This window comes from Apodemus sylvaticus, chromosome 1, assembly GCF_947179515.1.
Source record: "Apodemus sylvaticus chromosome 1, mApoSyl1.1, whole genome shotgun sequence".
NCBI classification, from domain to species: Eukaryota; Metazoa; Chordata; class Mammalia; order Rodentia; family Muridae; genus Apodemus; species Apodemus sylvaticus.
The window spans coordinates 178,552,357-178,564,932 of NC_067472.1; the positions used below are offsets into that span (position 1 = coordinate 178,552,357).

The 12,576-nt window shown below is 51.4% G+C and overlaps 1 protein-coding gene across 1 annotated transcript in view; it reads right to left on the bottom strand.

The window, feature by feature from the left end:
- The window catches only part of Slc7a10 (solute carrier family 7 member 10), a 14,652-nt gene extending 7,741 nt beyond the window's left edge, over positions 1–6,911 (bottom strand). The window contains exon 1 of the mRNA XM_052165559.1: positions 6,686–6,911. Within this exon, the coding sequence (XP_052021519.1) occupies positions 6,686–6,854 (169 nt within the window). The 5' untranslated portion in view covers positions 6,855–6,911. The remainder of the gene's footprint in view (positions 1–6,685) is intronic.
- Between the last annotated feature and the right edge of the window lie 5,665 nt (positions 6,912–12,576).

Sequence of the window (12,576 nt, forward strand, 5' to 3'; positions counted from 1 at the left end):
GTGTGTGTGTGCACTCTCGCATATGTATATGTGTGTATATATATGTGTGCATGTGTGTGCATGTATGTTCATACACTCATATGTATATGTATGTATGTGTGTGTGTGTGTGTGTGTGTGTATACACTCTGCTTACTTCACCTGTTACATCCACAGGCCGGTCTGGCAGAGGACACAGCTATGTCCGCCAATCTGCATTCACTCTAGGTCTACCCTGCTATTCCTCACCCCCACCCCTGGCCGACACAGATTTCCAGTCTGGACAGCCCAGACAGCCCTACTTGGTGTTCTGGTCACATCCCAGGAGCCCTAAATACATCCAGATAAGGATGGAATAATCCCTGTGTCCCAGTACTCGGAGGTAAGCTGCGTCCCTGGTCTGCTCTCTGGGAGTGGAGCTGGAGTTGGGGAAGTCGAAAAGGACCTGTCTTCCGTATCTCAGATGAGGGGCCTGAGGCCTGGGTGGGCTGCTGGGCTTGTAAAAGGCCTTTGAGTTTGCCGTTCTCAGGACCTGGCGGGACAGGATTTGCCAAAAGCCAATGAAGTTTGAAGCCAGCGGGGGCTGGGTGGCCTTGGAAGGAGCGGGGCATGTTGGAGCTGGGGGCATCCAAAGCTCCGAAGCACCCCATCCTTCTTGCGAGGCACCCCCTCCTGCAAGGCACCCCCCTCCTGCAAGGCACCCCTCCTGTGGAGACCCCATTACTCTACACACTCAGCCTAGTAAAATCTCATGCAGCAGTCCTCGAGGAAGCCCCGGCTCACAGAGCCCCAGCTCACAAAGGGTCTTTGGGGTCAAGGATGTATCACTAGCTCTTAGCCAAGTGGCTGAGACCCCAGTGCTGGACTAGGAGTGTGTGCACAATTATTCTGGCCACGTGGCTTCAGGCTGCCACCCAGAACTTCTCCCGTGTGGTTCGAAGGACCGTGTGTGTTAGCCAGTGTCTCTGAGGGCCTATGGGGAATCGGAGAGATCTACCAGGACAACCTGTAGCACCTGCTCAGGTTCCTGCTTCAAAGAGCCAGAGAGGCTATCATGCTATGCTAGATGCCCTGAGCGCCATGTGGGTGGGATGGAGGCGGGGAACCGTGAGGGTGGCGGGCTTGGGTAAGCAGCGGACAATGACAGGGGAGTGAGAGGATGTGGAGGAGAGTGGTTCTAAGTGCTTGAGGTAGGGAGGGTCCATAGAGCTGAGGTTCTAGAACATTCTGACCACTCGTGTTGGGCTAAGGGCTCTGTTCTTGGGTCCCACCACGTTGAAGCCCAGTAGATCTGATTTTTCGAAAGGACCTGCAACGAACCACCCAGCCCTTGAGAAATCCTTTACTGGAGAAGGAAGAGGAGGAAGAAGAGGATAAGAAAAGAGGAGGAGGAAAAAGAAGAAAGAAGAGGAGAAGGAGGAAGAGAGGAAGAAAAGAAGGAGGGAGAGGAACACGGGGTCCAATGGGACCAAGGCATGAGGATGCGGGATAGAGATATTTAAAAGGTGAGCATCTGACTGACAGTCAGAAAGAGGTGGGCGCTGAGGCCTCTCCATTCCTATCCATTCAATGGGATCACTGCCCTCTGGTTCCTATTGGTTCTCCCAGGCAGACAGGTAGGCCTCTCAAGCCGCACCACCCCCTTGTGCTTTCTCTGAGAGGTTTTATCACATTAAGATGTTTGGCCTGATGGGGCTTACACGCCTCCAGGAGGAATGAAGAAAGGGCCATTGTTCCCTGTAGCAGTGGCGGCTGCTGCTGCAGTGCTTGCTGACCTATTTCTGGGAGGCAGTGGCAGACCGTGGAGGTCACAGGGGTGGACTGCAGAGGTCAGATCTTCAAGAATGAGCTACTTGCTTGCCCGTGGCGTATGAGAATGTGTGCATGGGTGTGTGGGTATAAGTGTGTGCGTGTGCATGCCATGCTTGTGTGTGTGTGTGTGTGTACATGCAGTTTGCCTGAGGAGGGACAGGGAGATCAGAACATTAGCATCATCCCTTATCCTTAGAAACACATGTGGGGTTTACCTCTAGCAAGTGTTTTTTTTTTTTCAGGGCTCTGTTCCTCCATCTTGCTAGTGGGGCCACAGGGTTAGAGGGCAGCTGGTCTCATATGATTTTGCCAGAGAGCAAGTTCGTTATTTAGGATATTGATCCTGATCAGGACCCCTGACCTCTGCTGTTGAAATCAGTCTAAATCATTGATCTTTCTGAAGCAGCCCCATCCCCAGGTAGCTCTCCAGAGCACCCATCATGGCCCCAAGAATCTGATTTCTGCCTCAATGACATAAGCTAGAGCGGGGGCGGGGTGAGTATAAAGTGATTCCTCAGTAATACCTAGATATTGGCATGCTTTGACCCTGCCCAACAGTTGCCAAGGGAAGTACTTATGAATCTCACGGTTTTGTTAAACCCAGAAGATCCCTGTGCCCGACTCAGTCTTTCTTCTGGAGACCCAGCACCCTGGGGTGAGCGCTTCGAACTTTGCTGAGGCCTGGGTGAAACCCACTTCACCATCCCAGGCCTTTCTAGTGAGTGTGTGTCAAGCTCTTCCCTGTAGTGACAGTGGCCCCACTGAGGTCTTAGTAGAATACCAAGGAAGTGAGTGGGGACATCCAGGACGTGTCCTGGGTTGCTAATCGGCCAACGCTCACCTCTAGCCTAACCTACTTTTCTCTGGAGAGAGGTTGAGCAGAGATGAGAGACCTCTCCATCTGGCCCTCCCAGTCAAGTCCCACGGAGGCCAGTGAGCCTGCCAGTCTCCAGGCCCAGTCTTGTCATGGTCACCAACAAACTCTATGAAGCTCAATGTGACTCTTAGGCCCCAGTCCGTGCCTTCCTCAGTTAAACAGCGTTCTGTGGTACATAGCTCACTCAACACCCCAGCGAGGCTCCTAAGAGGTTCCCCAGGGTTCTGTTTTCTTTTATTTCTGCTTGTTTGTTTGAGCAGAATCTCAATATGTAGCCCAGGCTAGGCTTAAACACCCAATCCTCCCCGTGCAGGGATACCAGGTGGATCCTATTTCTTGGAATTCTTTGTGTGTCTTTCATCATAAGCCCGACTTTTAACCCCTGGTTGCCCAGAACTCAGTCCCAGGCCCTTGGCCCGGTTATTTCTATAATTGCTCTCTTAGAGACCTCATCCTGTCCCCTGATGACAATTCCCAAATTGTCATCCGTCAGAGCAGGGACCTTCCCCTGAACTGGGCCTAGACCGCTAACTTTCCACAGCTGGGCCTCTCCCACAGAGCTCCAGACAGAAGTCCCAACTTCCCATTCTTTCCGAGGATCTGTTCCTTCCTGAAGTTGTCCTGACCAACCAGAGACAAACTGTACTAATTCAGGCCGCCACCTGTGCCACCCTGGACCTTTCCCAGCTGGCTGTCACTGTGTCACAAACACAACTCCTCAGCCCTCCACTGATGCCCGGTCTCCAGCCACCATTGCCTCTGTCCAAGTGGCTTCCTGCCCAGCCTACCCCTTCTGTAACCTTTATCCCGATGGCCTCTCCTCCTTAGTGAACTAAGTTCTATCCAATCTTGTCATGGGTCCAAACCCTCCAGCAGCTCCCATCTCCTAAAGAAGAAAAAGGCAAAGCCTTTGTCGTAGCTCACAGCCTACCTCCAAGCCCTATCGGACTCCACCCCGCCCCTGCATACCCTGCCCGCCTTCCTGCCTCAGTTGTCTGGCCAATACTTATCACGGTCACTGGCTACATGCCTGGCTATCTATTTTGTTTGCTGACTGACTGTACTGGAGCATCAGCTGCAGCAGAGGGACCAGCCTGCCTTGTCCCCTGTTGGATATCCCATACGCCTGGTACCGTTGATGCATTAGTGTCTCTGGGGCTGAGAGATGCTCTCGGCCTTGTGGCTGGAGTTGCTCTGACTTCTAGTGCTGTTCTGCTGTATCCTAAAGACCTAAGGATCCCAAGTTGCAACCTTGGGGCCTCCGTTTCTTTACTTGTCAGTGGGTCTGAAAAATCCTCAGGACCTGTAGGAGAGTGTCCGCAGAGGCCCATTTACTTCTGGCCCCGGAGATAGTAAATGATGTGGCAGGGCTGGATGACAAGGCCCTCTAAAAAGATGGGGTTCATGCAGTCACCCCTCATGTCTTCAAACACCAGTGTGGGCTGGACACTTGAATCCCAAGTGGAAAATGAGGGGTAGTGGCCTGGGCAGCAGAGCCACCGTGACTTGGGCTGTCAGGCGTGGCCATGCCCCTCCTCCCTTGTGCACGTTATGAGGGGGTAGATGAGGCCTCCAAGTCAGGAGCAGAGACCCTGTGTGCCATGGGAGGGGCTGACGTTCCTAGCTCTGTTCCTGCATAGTGGAGAGCTATCTCAGTCTACCCTAGCTCAATCCTCCACCATGGCCTGTCAAAAGGGCCGGGCCTTCACTTCGCCAAGCCTCCATAGCACAAAGGCCACTGGAAAGCTGAATCCAAATTCTGACCTCATCAGTTGCAAACAGTGACCTTTAACCCTCTATCTCAGTTTTTCCATCTGTGTAATGGGTACAAAACCTGCCCCCCACCACAGGGTGAGCATGAGAATCAAAGGAAGTAAGATCATACTATAACAAGAGGTGGTACTCTGAACAGATATCTGATGTACTGGTGAGGTGCATCATTTGGGAGGGTCCACTGGACATTCTGGAAATATCCAGTGAGTAACAGACAAGGATGTGAAGTTCTCCGGCTTAGTAAATGCTAAAGTACGACCCTGGAGATTTTTGATTTTGACCAAGCTCCGAGGTTAGGAATGGAGAAGAAGCAGATGGAAAAAAAGCCAGGAGTGAGAGTTGTGCTGTGGGAGAAGTGGCCAGGGCCTTGCACGGGTAGCAGCTGAACCCCTGGGGCATCAGGAGGGGAAAGCGGGGCAGATCTGGCCTCCTCCCCAGTCACCTAGTTGAGGACAATCCTCCGCTGTCTGGTTTTTGTCCCCTGCCTGGCCCGGTGTCTTGGCTGACGGAACTCTCGAGCTCCCTACGCCTGGGCCCCTGGGAGAGCACCCAGTGCCTTGCCTGGGCTGGATAGTGGTTGAGTTCTGGTCCTGAACCTACCAACCATGTTGGCACAGCTGACTTTCACCTCCTCAGCCTTCATCTTCTGAAGGCCAGGGGGGAGTAGTGAAGCAAGAATAGGCTGAAATGGGAAGGGAGCTGGCGGCCCAGAGCCAGGCTCCGGGGTGCCAGCTCCTCCAAAGCCTGAACCTCTGGAGAAGGAGCAAAATGGCGGACTGGGTGGCCATCTCTCCCCTACACCACCATCCTCATGTAGATGTCTGGAACCCTGGCAGCCTCTGATGCCAGGCTCTCCTCCCCACCATCTCGGAACCTTTCTGGCACTGTAGCTAGCCCCACCAGTGAACCAGTGATAAGTAGGCTTCCCCTTTGGGGGAGGGGTATAGTACCTTGAAAACTGTGCTGGCTGATGGCAAAGCTCTAACCACTGCTCTGGCCTGCTTCCCAGGCTCAATCCCTCCTATTATCAGACAATGGGGGGGGGGGTTGGGAGGACATCAGGACCAGCCCCTGGGAAATAAGCATTCTAGAAGGAAGAGGGAAGATGGTGGAACTCTCTGGAGCTGGGTTCAGGGGTGACTCTGGGTAGGAGTGCAGGGGATATCCAAGAGACACTACATCTCTCCAGCTGGAGTTTTTCATGGAAGGGCACAAAACAGGAGAAAGTGAAGACCACACACACACACACACACACACACACACACACACACACTGAACCCTTCAGCCTTTCTCCATCTCCAGGGGTCAAAGGGCAGAAAGAGCGATTTGGCTGCAGCCCTGTCTGCACCCCTACTGTGTGCCACTTTTCACTGGCTGGGGAAGAGGACAGTCAAGACCCCAATGACTGATCTTTTAGACCCCCAACTCCTGGGCACAGGGGCTCAGAAAAGGTCCCTCCCAAGAGAGTCCAGGTCTCCTTCAGGAGTCAAGGGACAGAAAGAGGTGGGGTTGCTGCCACCACCAACCTTGTCCCCCAGTGTCCTACCTATCCAGAAAGCACCATCTGGAGGGAGAGCGAGAGGACCAGGCCATGAGAGCGTCCACTCAGATGCCACCAGACCACAAGAGTGCCTACTCAGATCCCAGGGCTGAGTGGGAACGCTCCTGGAGGCTTGGTCTGCTTGAAGCATACCATCACTGGCTACCTCACTACCTCACCTTGGATTCCATGGCCACCTCGGCCAGGAAGGACAGCTTCAAGGCCTGTCCCCCTTGGTTTGAGTTCTACCGGGCCATTTACCTTCCTGCTTTCCAAGAACAGATGGCCTCACTTCCCTGGCACTTGAACCTGGCACACAGTAGGGATGCAGACAGGCTGCCCTGCAGTCCAGAACTTGCCACTCAAGGCAGGCCTAGCAATTATTCCCGTTTCCTAGGTGGGAACGGGGGAGGGGGGGTCGTCGCTTGGACAAAGTCCCACAGCCAAGCGAAGGCCAGGGAAGGGTTGCGACAAGGAGAGCCCCCCACCCCGCCCCTTCCAGGTGCAAATTTTCAGAGAGGTTGGGGAGGCAAGGGCAAGAGGCTGTGTGTCTGCCAGGTCCTGTTCTGAGTGGGTCAAGTGTGTTCTCCAGCTACGGCAGCAGGTGCTCGAAGGGTTCCTTTGCCCGGTGGTCTTAAGGTCTTAGTGAGGGAGGAACATAAAGGGGTCCCCCCAGGCCTTCCACACTATGTACGCCCCACTCACCGATGATGATGGTGCAAGCGCTCACCAGCCCGATCTCTTTCTTGAGTGCTACCCGCTCCGAGGAGCCCGGGCCAGGACCAGGGCCCGGGGAAGGCGAGGGCGCAGGACCCGGGTTCCCGCGCCCGCCTGGCTGCTGTATGTGGCCTGTCATGTCGCTGTCCCGCCTCATCCCAGCTTCTTGCGCTACCCCGTCTGTCCGGCCTGCCGCCAGTCCTCCGTCGGTCGGTTCGTCTGTCGGTGCGCTCGCGGCCCGGGACAGCGCCCACAGGCGGGCGCATGCGCTGGCATGGGGCCCGGGCCCCCGGGGGCCCCCGGGCGGCTGGATCCAGGGAGGGACGGAAGGAGGGCCGGCCGGCAGCCCCCTCCCCCACCGTCCTTAAAGGGAACTCCCCCTTCCCCCCTCCCCCAACCCTAGCCTGGGGAGACAGGAGGGATCTAGGATCAGACTTAGGAAGGACTTCCTAGTTGAGGGAACGGAGGGGCTACACCCAGACTTGGGTGAGGTGGGGGAGAAGAGCTCAAAGACCAGGCTGTCCCTGGCCTCAAGGAGTGTGGGCAAGGCGGGCTGGGGTAGGCGGTGCTGCATGCCCCAGCATGTACTTTTTAAATCCTTCAAGCCCCATTGTGAAGGTTTGCACAGGTAGAAAAACCGCGGCCCAGAGGCAATTAACCTGACAGTGGCGGGGGCGGGGGTCTCCATGCAAACTTTTTTGATAGCTCCCTGGCCTCTAGGCGGTCCTGGCTGAGTCTGGTGGACATTTCTGATGAATGGAGACTGGCCTTAGAACAATTCTGGAGGTCAAAGGCTTGAGAAGAGTTGAAGATGTAGACCCCAGTGGTCACGCAGAGGATTCCCGGGCATCCTGGGAGTTTGGGACAGTCCCCACCACCATCAAATCCATCCCTGCCTCAGCATCCCCTAATTCCTCTTCAGGTCCAGCTTCAGGTCCCCACCGCAGCCTCCTCTACACAGGCCAGAGTCAGGGCACAGTGGACTGGGACTTTGTCCCAGGCCGTCTAGCATGGCTCAAGGTGACCAGACCACTGGAAGTGCCAGGGAGCCCCGAAGAGGACAATGTGATAGGAAGGAGGTATTGGGCCCAGGATCCAGGGAAGCCTGCCTCCTCCCGGATGCCATCGGGTGGTGCAGCCCAGATCGCCGGGCAAACTCATGCTGGGGTGGTGGGGTGGTGCGGGGGAGCAGGGCCCGCGTCGGGGCCACCGGGACGGCGGGCGGAGCGAGGCTGGCACGGTGTGGCCGACGGCGGAACAGCTTTTGTGTGCTGCTGGCGATCGCTGCGTCGCGCCGTCCCCTGCATGAGGATGAGGCCACTCGGGGCCACCGGTCCTTCCCCCGATCGCGGCCTCAGAGTTTGCTGGGGAAGGGTAGGGCGGACCCGAGATGGAACGAGCTCGGGAGTCCCAGAGCCTGGGCTGGGGGCGGAGCTCGGAGGTGGGATCTTGGCCAGGGCCCAGCTCTACTGGCAAGACAGTACTTCGAAGTTGGGGCGGGGACTTGATAAATAGAAGAGGGAGGACTCTGGGGGGTGGGGGCGACCAGGAGGGGGAAGCCACCCGGCAGAGCTTCATCCTTCGCACTCCCGACGAAGCCCAACATTCTTGGCGACCTCTGCCTCCCGCCCCAGAGACGATAAGCTGGACGTAGCAGGACTCTCTTAAAGGAACCTCGTGCCGTGCTGTGTTGGGCTGGCGTGGGGAGTGCTGAGGGAGAGCTGTCCTGAACCCCAGGACACTCATGATTGTTGCAGGTAGTAAGGACCTGAGAGGCTTGACTTTCTTATTTGACTAACTACTCTGTTGTCTTTGCAGTGCCAAGGTCGGCTGGGTGAGGGTCCGTTCAGAAGGATTGCCCCTGAGGCTGGTTGTCAAGGGGCAGAGGGTGGCATCAGAGTCACAGGCCAGAAGCCAGTAGGTTTTCAGAGATGAGCCTCTCCCGGGATTTGGAATGTGGAGTTTGTGTTTGAGAGGAAGGGTTGAGCCTGGGCCTCTACACAGGATGGAATTTGCACGTCTCTCTGGGATATATACATAGCTCAGAGATCATTAGCAGGTAAATAAACGTGGGACTTTCTAAAAAGATGGTAATTCATGACGTAAGCGAAGCAATCCGCAAGACTCTGAGCAAGTTAGAAACACGGTTGCCTTCGCGTGGGGGAAAAAAAAAACCAAAAACCAAAACCAAAACCCAAATCCCAAATCAACCCAAAAGCTGTCCACCCAAAAGTCAAGCGGAGTGCTCTGGAAATAGAAACCAAAACCCCACAACTACCATACTTAAACGGTGAAATAGTAAATGTTTTCCCATGGAGACTGGAGTAAGAGGAAATAGTAGTACTCATCAATTTTATGCAATATGGTGCTAAACCGTGTCATAAGGCAAGAAAACAAAGAGAAGCAGTTTGAAGTGGGTGAAGGAAGCAAAAACTGTCATTCAGATATGATATGATTGGGTACACAGGAAGTAATGACAAAGATAAATTGTAGGTTGATAAGTTTATTTGTCAGTCACTGGGTATAAGGTTAATATCCAGAAATAAATTGTATTTCTGTATGCCAGCAACAAATAGAAAATAAGCTTATAATAACATAAGAACAAGTACTCTGACTGGAGGGATGGCTCATAGTTTGAATGCACTTGCTGATCTTGCTGAGGACCTTAGTTGAGTTCCCAGTACACACATGGAGGTCCATCGCCATCTGAATCTCCAGTTCCAGTGGATCTAGCACCTTCTTCTGGCCACTACTAGTATTGCACACGCAGTGCACATAAACTCACACAGGCTCACACCATACACATAAATGTTAAGAAAAAATTTTAAAAACCACTCAAGAATATACTTTTTTGACTATGGAATCTAAAGTAGTGTTTCCCCCACTGAGAGTGGTAGTGCATGCCTTTAATCCCAGCATTCAGGAGATGGGTCTGGCAGATCTTTGTGTGTTTGAGGTCAGCCTGGTCCACATAGTGAGTTCCAGACCAACCAGGCCAGAGCTTACACAGTGAGAATTTGTCAAAACAAAACAAAACAAAACAAAGCAACAACAACAAAAACAAAACCCCCCCAAAAATAAAAAACAAACAAAAAAAATTTTTGCCAAGATAACTTTAGAATAAATTGATAGTTGACACAACTCAACTTGTATTTGGAGAGTGGTAAGAGGATGAAACTTGGTAAGTTGCTGTTGATACACATATGAAGTAGAACAACTTTGGAAGACCTATAGCCTAGTGTGGAGGATACATGGTATCAAGGTGAAGGTAAACTAATTCACCAGTGAAACAAACTGAATCATAGAGATACACCCTTTCTGGGTTTATTACCACCAAGTCATACTGCAGAGCAGTGGAGGAAAGACAGGCATTTCCAATCACAGTGATGCATCAGATCTCAAAATTCTCTTGGCTTGGCTTTACACTGTACCCTACAATCTATCTGCATTAGCTTCTGTCTTAGACAGGGTTTTTATTCCTGCGCAAACACCATGACCAAGAAGCAAGTTGGGGAGGAAAGGGTTTATTCAGCTTACATTTCCACATTGCTGTTCATCACTAAAAGAAGTCAGGACTGGGACTCAAGCAGGTCAGGAAGCAGGAGCTGATGCAGAGGCCATGGAGGGATGTTTCTTACTGGCTTGCTTCCTGGCTTGCTCAGCCTGCTCTCTTATAGAACCCAAGAGCACCAGCCCAGGGATGGCACCACCCACAAGGGGCCCTCCCCCTTGATTACTAATTGAGAAAATGCCTCACAGCTGGATCTCATGGAGGCACTTCCCCAACTGAAGCTCCATTCTCTGTGATAACTCCAGCTGTGTCAAGTTGACACACAAACCCAGCCAGTACAGCTTCTCATACTGCAACACCCAAGAACCAACTTATAAAGTATTTTTTATTTAATACATGTTTTGATTAGCATACAAAACAATGGGTAAAGTGAGAATTTCTAGTTTTGTTGGGGACTAAATTGTGTCATGTGATGTTTTTCTGGAAACCTGAGGATGTTTTGCTGAGAACAGACCCTTGGTGTTTTTTCTGGAAGTTGCCTGGTGAAAGGGCGTGTGATGTTTTGCTGGAGCAGACGCTTGTTTGTTTGTTTGTTTGTTTGTTTTGGATTTGGGTTTTTTTCCCGAGACAGGGTTTCTCTGTATAGCCTTGGCTGTCCTGGAGCTCACTCTGTAGACCAGGCTGGCCTTGAACTCAGAAATCCGCCTGCCTCTGCCTCCCAGAGTGTTGGGATTACAGGCGTGCGCCACCACCGCCTGGTTTGGAGCAGATGCTTGAGAGGACACGATGTTTGGAAAGAGTGTAAGTACAACCCAGCAGACAGTGGGCAACGCTCTGGCATTGGTTCACCTTGCCACTCTTTGGTGGTCATTGTTGGGCTTTGCTGATGACACGGTGGCATCGGTTCGCCTTGCTTTCTTCATTGATCTTAACTTGTAGTTGCTTCATAGAGAGAAACACAACAAAGAGCTTCTGGTGGTGTTCTGGCTGTGCCGGCCAGTGCTTTGCCAGACTTGTGCTGATTGGTAATTTTCTTTTGGATCAAGCCACTGCTACTGATTCCTGTTTGGTGTTTGCCAAGTGGACTGGACTGCTCACAACAGAGTTGAGTCACTCAAAAAAAAAAAAAAAAAAAACCAAAACAAAAACAAAAACAAAAAAAACCCCAAAAGGTTAACAAGCAAGAACAAAAAAACTATTTCTAAACAGGTCCACAGCCCCCATTTCCTATTAACCTTTGTTTTTCTCTACCTCTGGTGGGTGTTAGGCTAGAAGGGAGGTTAGAGTGCCCAAAACCAAACCAAACCAAAAAACATAAAGTAGGTTTTGAAAAATCTAAGTCTACAAATGGGTCTCACCATAATTTTTTGTATGTATTGTCTATTATTGTACCTTGCATATATTCAGATCTTAACTTACACTTTCTTAGTCCTCCTCCTACACACCTCTCTCTGGTCCCTGTTCTTTCCTTAAGTAGATCTCTTTCTATTTTATGTCACAAATACATACATACATAATGCATATATTGCCATACATATATACCTATATGCATATTCTGCATATAAGAGAAAAGGTGATATTTGCTGTTCTGAGTCTGGCTTCTTTCCTTTACTATAATAATCTCCATTTCCATCCATTTTCTTGCAAACAGCATAATTTTATTCTTTTTACAGCCGAATCAAATTCCGTTGTGCCTTTATACCACCTTCATGTATTCATTGCTGATTGGCATCTGGGCTGCTTTTATAGCTTGATTATTGTGACTAGAACAGCAATAGACACGGAAGTACCCATACTTCTGTGACGTGATGACAGAGCCCTTTGGTGTCCAGCATTGAGATACCTGGATCCTACGGTAGTTCTAGTTTTTTATTTCAGAGGGAACTGTGCTGACCTCCACCGTGTCTGTATTGGTTCACAGTCCCATCAGCAGTGAGCATCACAGCCTGCTCTGCCTCCCATCCTCACCAGCATCTTTTGTCAGCTATCTTCTTGGTGATGTCCATCCTGATGTGTGTGTGTGTGTGTGTGTGTGTGTGTGTGTGTGTGTGTGATCGAATCTCAAAGCAGTTTTAATTTACATTTTCCTCATGGCTGTAGATGTTTAACTTTTTTCCCTTTCAAATATTTATGACCATTTGTATTTAATCTCCTGAGAAGCATTTGCTCAACCCACTTGTTCAACTGTCAGTGAGATGGTTTGGGGTTTTCATGTTTAATTTTGTCTCGTTCTTTGTAGATTCTAGATATTAAGGCCCTGTCTGATAGAGAGTTAGCAAAGATTTTTCTCCTGTTCTATAGTTTGACTCTTCGCTGTTATTTACTTTTTCATGCAGAAACTTTTTAAAGTCCATGCAATCCCACGGGC